The sequence below is a fragment of the Henckelia pumila genome, chromosome 4 (assembly GCF_033568475.1).
Source record: "Henckelia pumila isolate YLH828 chromosome 4, ASM3356847v2, whole genome shotgun sequence".
NCBI classification, from domain to species: Eukaryota; Viridiplantae; Streptophyta; class Magnoliopsida; order Lamiales; family Gesneriaceae; genus Henckelia; species Henckelia pumila.
The window spans coordinates 213,974,025-213,983,131 of record NC_133123.1 but is presented as its reverse complement, the minus strand read 5'-3'; the positions used below and the strand labels follow the sequence as shown (position 1 = coordinate 213,983,131).

Here is a 9,107-nt window from a genome sequence, read left to right as displayed (position 1 = left end):
TTTTAGTGTAATTTTGTGCACGGACCTTGACATGGAGGCGGCACGGGGTCCGTGTACCTGGCAGTCTTTGAGTTTTGGCTACAGATTAATGCACGGACCTGTGCACGGACCTGAGCACGGAGTCCGTGCATGTTTTAAAAAAATTTTCTTTACTTTATGCCTTGGATTATTGTTTATGCTTGAATGATTTATTCATGATTAGATGATTAAAACTGAGGTCCTCACAAGAAGGAAGGAGACAAGATAGCTCAATGCCATTTTCGATTCTTCAAGCTTCGATCCGTCATCATCCGACCAGTAGATTTTAAAGATAATCACATATTTGGAATCCCGGCGTCGAGGGCTACATTATACGTAAGTTTGGTAAGATTCTACGAAGTTCTAAATATTAGGTTATGTTAGATTCAAGATTGAAATGTATATATATGTTCTTGAGCTTGTAGAGATGGTATATCTAAGACGGTTTAAGAAAATATATGTTTTTATTTTAGAAAATTCCAGCTTACATGAGGAAGGGAATTTCGAGATATTGGTGATGTTTTTGAGATGATTTTGAGTTGATTTTGATGAATTATTGATGTTGAGATTTTGGAGATATCCGATTTTTAGCCGTTACGCCATCGGATTGATTTGAAAGAGTTTATTGGTATTGGATTGAGCCGAGGAATTTAGAAATAATATTGTGCAATTTTATTATCCATTTCACATTTGATTGGAGTTGATTTCGGTTCAAGTTTACTAGAGCTGACTCAGTTGAGATTTAGGACGAGGTTGGTTCGGTAAATTGTTTTGAAATGCCGAATTTTTGATCGAATAAAATTGTTTGAGTTGATTGAGTTATATAGTTTCAGGAATTGAGATTTTCCAGAATTTAAAAGATTGAAGGTATGAGCAGACAATGAAAGAGTTTGGGATTGAATTCTTGAGACGGTTATGATACTTCTCGAGCCCCTAAACCACACACTTTCTTGCTTACATATTATTTGACTATGTGATTTGTTATAATAGCATGAATGTAGCTCTTTTCTTTTAGCTTGATAATTATCGATATTTACATTCATGATGTTTACATGATTTGAATGAGATGATATCTAAGATTTAGATGTTCATATTGAGCAGATATTTTAATTTATTGAATTGCATCATGTCATTCATATTGAGCCAGATTTCCCTGATCTTTGATGGCAGAATTGAATTTGTTGCAGTGGACATTTTGGGTCTATATTTGAGTGACATAGGATGTAGAGCAGCTCTTATGGCCAAAATACTCTATATAGTAGCGCCAAAATCCGGGGTTGAGAATCCCAGCACCCACCCCGATTGGGAGAGTAGGTGGTGTTGATGCATTTTCTTTTCCCTTAAGATCCTTATAGCCGTGATTCAGATTGAATCAGATATTTGATAGCCCTCATTTTATTGAGCATGCATGTCATTTGGGCATCAATCATTTTAGGTTATTTGTGAACTTAGATTATTGATTGATTTGAAATGCTTAAATATTTATTTATGCTCTTGTCGTTCATACTGAGTTTATTCTCATCGATTTTCCGGCTGTTACTTTGTCTTGCCTGTGTGCATTTCTACAGGTGGTTCAAGGTCGAGCATTAGAGGACCTTGAGGGCTATGGGATTGAGAGTAGAAGTGGAGCTCGAGTTTAGCAGTCAAGTTGTCGAATTTTTTTTGAAATGTCGAATATTTGTATTTTCGAATATGTTGTATCTTTATTTGGTTTTATGATGTTTGAACTCCTTTTTATTGTAGGATTTGATTGTGTATCGAGATAGCACCATTTCTGGGTTTGATGTTAGAAATCAAAACAAAAAGAGAAAAGTTGGCTTCGGCCTCCGGAGCAGCGCAACCCTCGCTGCCCCAGGGGTGCGTCCGCACAACCCTTGCACAACAGCGCCGCCCAAAGGCGCGGGTGCGCTGCTGGTGGCCATTTAAAAAAAATGATAAGAGTCCCGGTTAGGTTGCTTTTTCGTGTTGTAGATCGAACCCGGGGCCTCCACAGTGTTGTTTCAGGTGAGACAAAACTTGGAACAACACTTGAATCTGTTTGGGGAGTGATATTATCCAGAAGTTTATCAATATTGTCTTAAACTGTTCTACCAAATACTAGGGAGAACATCCTTTAATCTTAGGTTTTCATGCTTCTTATTTTCTAATTTATTTTTTAAGACTTTTATTTTCTTTCCTAAGAGATTTAGCCATGTCAAACATAAGTTTATAGGCATTTAATAGCTCATCATAGGAAGGTACCTCATCATCATCGTCGGAGGCGATGTCATCATCCTTTGCCATAAGACAGATGTTGGCTTCCTCCTCATCATCGTCACTATCGCTCCATGTTTCTATTAGGGCTTTCTTCTTCCCTTTGTCAATCTTCTTCTTGAGAGGATACTCATTTGCATAGTGCCCTTGTTATTGACGGTTGTAGCCCGTTACTTATTTCTCCGGCTTCTTTTCCTTAATGAATTTGTTTCCTCACATAAATCTTTTGAATTTCCTTGCGAAGAGCGTCATGTCATCATCATCTTCTTATTCGACTTGGCTGGATAAGGAAATCCCTTTGCCTTGATCTTTTCATCCTCATTATTTACTTCCTTCCTTGTAGAAAACTCTAACTCATATGTTGTTAGGGTCCCATGTAGTTGATCAAGATCGTAAGAAGCGGTGTTGCCTTTGTTAGACTCAATGATGGCCGTTCTCTTTGCATCCCACTCCTTTGGTAGGGCGCAAAAAGCTCTCCTCCAAACTTGCTTGAATGGATATTGTTCTCCAAGTTGGGCTAGCTCGTTGATGATTTGGGTGAGCCTTTGGAACATTGTATCTATATCTTCTTTGGGATCCATCTCAAATGTTTCATATTTGAGTTGAAGTAGATCTATCTTCGTTTCTTTGACTTGGTTGGTTTTCTCGCGGCATATTTCCAATTTGTACCATATTTATTTTGCGGAGGAGCACATCGAGATCCGGTTGTACTCGTTCATATCTAAAGAACAATTCAAAATATTCATAGCTTTAGCATTTTGAGAAATTAATCGCATGTACTCTTTCGAAAAGTCATCCATTCCCTTAGAAACTTCAACCCCATCAACTATTTTCATAGGTGTATAAAGACCTTTCACCATCACTTTCCAAGGATCATAATCTACGGATTGGATATATAAAGACATTCTATTTTTTCAATACCCGTAGTTTAAGCCGTTGAAAAAAGGAGGACGATTGGTTGATTGTCCATGTGCATAATCACTTGCTAGATTGGTCATTTGAACCTTTTGAAAATATTTTCAAAAGTGTGGCTTTGATACCACTTGTTAGGACGTAATGGGGGGGATTTAGGTTCTATTGGTAACTTTAGCATTTTAAAGCGATTATGCAAAAATGCAAGCGGAAGACTTAAAGCAATAAAAAATAAATGCGGTAAATAAATGCGGTAAGTAAATAAAGCAGTAAAGAGATAGGTCGATTAACCAAGGATCCACTAGCACCGCAACGTCTTGGTCTTAATGTCTCCAAGGATAGCCGTACAACAACAACACGATCACCGCGTCGACAAATTTACAACTCGATACAACTTGTCCTTAAGGGATCCAAGGATAGCCTCACAACAACTCGATCAACTCGACTTCAAACTCGAATATTCAACGATGATTTTTCTCAAGCACTATACAACTCCATAACAAAATGTATTTGAGACACTTGAAATATGCTTAAAAGCTTTGATGGATCGCTGAATATATTCTTGAATAGATGAGAGAATTGTTGGATGAGTTGATACTTGAAATGGCCTCGGAATGGCTTTATTTATAGTGCTGATTCGAGTGCGTTCGGACCGTCCGAATTGGCTTCGGATCGTCCAAACCGTGATTGTTCAAATTCAAAAATGTGCGGCTGAGAAACTGTTCGGACCGTCCGAATTGGACTTCGGATCGTCCGATCGGCTGCATTAAATTCACTGTCTGTCAAAATTCTTCCGACAAAATCTTTCAATGCCGTAAAGAGATCGGACCGTCTGATCATGTCTTCGGATCCTCCGATCTTGGACTTCGTGTCCTCCGAACTTTACTTCGAAGAATAAAATATTCTTTATATAGTTCGGACCGTCTGAACCACCTTTGGATCGTCCGAACTCAGCTCTGTGTCCTCCGAAATTCACATCCGAACTTTAAAAAATTGTTGGAAAATCTTCGGACCATGCGAACTCTACATTCCGAACACTTGAAATATTTTCTTCAATTTTTGGTTATCGGTACTTGCTTCCAATATATTTATTTGACGAGAAATACTAATATCTGCAAATTTTTCACTTGAAAATATTAGTAACAATTAACCTAGTTTTGTAATCATCAAAACATAATATTTGAGACTTGTTAATGCATTAAAAACATTAATCTCACTACACGAGATTTTATGCGTTTAAGGCGTAACATTGTGAACAAATCAATGAACCATGAAGGAAAAGATGAAATGCAGTGCTTTATATATGATATGATATGCTATTGAGCTATGTTTTGAAATATGTCTATTTTGTGTCTTGACCCCTATCGTAACAAGTTCCGCGGCAAGTCACTTTTGAAGTTCCGTTTCTATTAGTATTTGAAAGTCACTTATGAAATTATGTATATATGTATATTTAGAAATCACTTCTGAACTTATGTTTATATGTATACTTTGTTATTTGTGTAAACGATCGGTCTTCACTTGCTGAGTGTTTCCCAAAACACTCACCCCTTACTCCTTATTCAGATAAGACTTAGGAACAAGTAAACGATGACGAGCAAGAGACGTTTTGGGGCTGGTAATGTAGTTCAAAATTTGAATATTCAAGCATCTGCTTAGTTTTATTATATCTGTTTTCCGTTGTAATCCGTTTCCGCAATTATGTCGTGTTCTCTGGTGAATTTCTATTGTCAATGTAAAGACAATTATTAATTTATGAAAAAGACTGGTTTTGGCTATTTGATATGCTACGAGGCTTATTGTTTTGTTAAACAATGATGATGTCAACTAGACCTTGTTTTTGGGCGTGACACATTACCTCAAGAGATGTGTTTTAATTTATTTAAAAATTATATTTTGAAAATAACAAAAATATATATATATATATATAAGATATTTTTTAATTGAATACAAATTGACAATAGGTAATGTAGGCTCAATTGAAAATCAAACTTCCGAAGCAATGTTGCAAAACCGAAAACACAACTATATTTTATTGAATTAAAATAGAATGTTATTTGAGCAATAAATGTCTTTTTCTCAAAACATCTTCGAAAAAAAAAAAACATCGTAATTCAAATTCTTATACTATAGGATAATGATATATTGTATTTTTTTTTTATTTTACATAAATGATAAATTGTATTGGATTTTGATTGTGGCATGATCATTGAAAATCTTGTATTCATGAGTCCATGAATTACTCCTCGAACACCTCCTTTTGACAAACAGGGCAATGCTGTGAGAAAGAGAAGAAGAGAATCAGGTTAAAACATTAGCTAATGATCTTGAAAATTAATCAAAATTTACTTAGTAGACTTTCGGGTTAACGTTTTACCTTGTTCATCCCGAGCCAACGATTGATGCAGTCCGAGTGGTAATGGTGAGCGCAAGGCAAAGTCGTCAATCCGGCACCGGTTTTATATTCGGCGCAACATATCACACACCTAATGCAAGAAGAAGCTAGGCATGAGTAGATAGATATATTTTGATCTAAATCTACAAAAGAATCAAAATCAAAAGATTTCTTCAAGTTCAAATTTGTTTGTAAAAAAATGGATTGACCAATTTCACAATATTTATAAATTTAAGGAAATTATATGTAAAACTTGATTTGGAACTAATTAACTCTGCAATATTAGTGCTTTATTTTTTTTAAAAAAACGTACTCTTCTTTTTCTTGATTCTTGTTCTTCGATGCTGATTTGAATTTGAAAGTTGGCAGCTGTGAAATGAGGCATTCAGAGAGTCCTCTGCTCTCATTTCCCACAGATTCTCCCAGATCTTGCAATTCCTGTAATACATACCAGATCCAAACAAAACTTGAACCACACAATATACTAACATCTTCAAATGCAAACATTATCACAAATTTGAGTCGACAATGAATCGATGGCAATATAAACTACTAGTAATCTTAATGTTCTTGCAAACAAAGATATCGAAATAAATGTCTCAAGTCAAGTCCACAAACATTGATCTGAACTCGAACGCGCCCCTAGAATTCATCAAGAAATTGTCTCCATTACAAGTTATTTGCTTTACAAATTTGATGTGCTCTGCATTGCCACGTTTGTTGAACAAATATTGCAGATGTTTGACATAAGTAAAGGAAGCAAGGTCAAATATGAACTTGACAAGAACACATGTCTAACGAAGGTATTGGTCTTTGGTTCGATAAATGTGGATCTCAAGTTATTTTTGCTTATTTTAAGGTACAAAAATTTTTCTTCCATTTGCAGATTGACCATGTTCTTCACTCGTCAACTGTGTACCCACAAAACTCTGCATTAATGTTGTTTATTTATTATTTTTTGTGTTATAATATACACACACACATACATGTATATATGTACACGAGTTCCGTGTATACATACATATTTCACCGAATTAAACAAAGCGCATTTTTGTGTATAAATAAATTAATAATGGTGGAGAGCATGATGTTTGTTGAGAATCTAATCAATTTTATACGCAAAATACAATATTGAATTAATTGATGTCACACTTCCATAAACATGATATCATTATTGCATTTTATTTTAGCAGCTGTACCCAATCAACATAAATTATTTTTCTCTGCAAATATATTCGAAGGTGAGGCATGCATATGGGTAGATGAGATCCTAGCATATGAGTAATACCCAAATCATGCATCCAACGGTTCGTATTTTTACACATAGGTGTAATTAATTATATATTGTTGACGTGACAAATCTTGTGACATTATATCTATCATTGGGGTACTACTCATATGCTAGGTTGAAATCTACCCATGCATATGATATATTTAGTTAAATATTTGACTCCACAGTGATATATATATATATATAGATAGAGAGATCATAGAGAGTTAAATTAATTCATTAATAAGCTAGCTAAATATTTAACAATAATTAAAAATACATGTAATCCTGATTATAGTATATGAATAGCAACATTAATATCAGAAATATTACCTCGTACGACATTCGATCAGGATCAATGTCGTTTTCCCTTAAGTTTCGACTCTCACCCTGCAAATTATCAAACACAACGAAGATGAAATTATATATACCATGATCATGACTTATGAACAGGCCAAATATTTATATCTTAGGAATTGCATGTACCATGGCAGATGTTTCTCCTACGATTGATTCTGTATCATGATCTGCAGATACAAATAAAGGTATCGTTCCATTAGCATTCTTCGAAAAATTGGGTCTTTTTTTTTCAAAATAATTAATAAATAAATCTGCCATTATAACTTTTTTTTCTAAATTATGCTGGACAGTGTGTCGACAATCACCCATCTTTTAGAATGCAACAACCTCGTTGTCAAAACATCGAGAATCTAGGTGTGGCTCTATCACGCACCCCGGCCGAGGTACAAGTAAGTGTAACGACACAATAGGCTACTATAGTAATAGTAGCTACTCCGTATGCATATTGAACAATTGTATCACGATCATGGGAGAGTCTATGCTAGCACAATTGTGGTTTTTTTTTTTTTTTTTTTTTTCGCATTTCAGTTGTTCACATGAACATCTGAAATGCAAAAAAATGGTCGTTGGATCTCCACATAGACTCTTCCCAAGATCACTATCTCCTTCAAAATGTGATTTTCCTCGTTACAATCACTCAATCCAACAGCATCGATCAAGAATTATTTACTTTACATATTTTAAAATAATTTTAAAATATTGAATCAATCAAGAAGCAGAAATGTCAAAAATGAAAACCATGCCAACTAGCTAGTCCTGACCCGAAATTAAAGAGGCTTGAGACCGATATTTTTAACCGGTCCATTTTAAAATATTGAATCAATCAAGAAGCAGAAATGTCAAAAATGAAAACCATGCCAACTACCTAGTCCTGACCCGAAATTAAAGAGGCTTGAGACCGATATTTTTAACCGGTCCGGACGAGTTTTCGGTTCAAGGACCAAAGCGTCCCGCCATTGACATACCCTAGCTCTAGTGGCACGTAGAGGGAACATTGTATTACCAATGTCTGTATAGTTGTGTTTGGAGACATATAAATTTTCGAAGTCGTCTTCTAACTCCAAAGCTCTTGCTAAAGCTTCATCCATGGCCAACAGTGATTCAAGATATGAAGATTCATTCTCTTCTACTGGAGGCACACGACCATAGTTAAATATTTGGTCCTCCTTGAATTTATTGTTCTCAAGATATAGGAGTACACTCTCCTGTACGTTATTAACAGAATACGTAATTAGCCAATATAATTAGATAGGTAGCAAGAATTTTTCTCTTATATATATATATATATATGGCATTGCTAGATGTACACCTCCGTGTACACCTTGGTTTATACCATTCCTTATTAATTATAAAATTTCCTTGATCAACTAGATATTTATTTCTTATCATGGGTATTTTGCAATTAATGAGGGAAATTAGAAAAATTTTAAGTAAGAGTGTAAACCAAGGTGTACACTACAAGATATACATATAGTATTTTTCATATATATATATATATATGGCTGTAATATACTGTAAACAATGCAAGTTTGACCACAAATATAATTATTCAATTCGCTGGGTGTACTAACATAAGATACCTGTTGTATGACGAGTTCTTCAACATCAAGATCACTTAATTCAGGGCAAATCTCCCTCAGTTGTTCAGCAATTTCCGTCGGCGTCATGTCTTGTATTGAATAATTAATGTTATTTCTACCTATTTTCTTGGATATCAGTAGTTGTCCTAAACAACTCCGGGAAACAAAAATAACTTATTTTTAATATATATATAAAGCTAGTTATTGGCTATTAATTATAGAAAGTCTTTTTTCATCATTAAATTTAAACGTGATGAGATGAAAATATAGAACACGCGTAATATTTTTTACAATAAATTTAATATTGAACCCGTGCAAA

General features: G+C 34.8%; 1 protein-coding gene across 1 annotated transcript; it reads right to left on the bottom strand.

The window, feature by feature from the left end:
* Positions 1 to 5,369: 5,369 nt before the first annotated feature.
* Positions 5,370 to 8,387, bottom strand: LOC140894597 (E3 ubiquitin-protein ligase BIG BROTHER-like). Its single transcript, XM_073303148.1, has 6 exons — positions 8,212 to 8,387; positions 7,335 to 7,375; positions 7,182 to 7,238; positions 5,892 to 6,016; positions 5,561 to 5,669; positions 5,370 to 5,461 (listed from the first exon to the last, which is right to left on the bottom strand). Exons 1-6 carry the CDS (start codon positions 8,294 to 8,296, stop codon positions 5,423 to 5,425), a joined length of 456 nt encoding a protein of 151 aa, XP_073159249.1. The 5' UTR covers positions 8,297 to 8,387; the 3' UTR covers positions 5,370 to 5,422.
* Between the last annotated feature and the right edge of the window lie 720 nt (positions 8,388 to 9,107).

What these genes read in the sequence shown, in the direction of transcription:
- LOC140894597 (XM_073303148.1), bottom strand. Translation starts at nt 8,296, where the DNA reads ATGGATGAAGCTTTAGCAAGAGCTTTGGAGTTAGAAGACGACTTCGAA. An exon ending in TAGGAGAAACATCTGCCATG is followed by an intron (nt 7,239 to 7,334) that starts GTACATGCAATT and finishes GATAATTTGCAG; the next exon opens with GGTGAGAGTCGAAACTTAAG. An exon ending in GTTGGCTCGGGATGAACAAG is followed by an intron (nt 5,462 to 5,560) that starts GTAAAACGTTAA and finishes TCTTTCTCACAG; the next exon opens with CATTGCCCTGTTTGTCAAAA.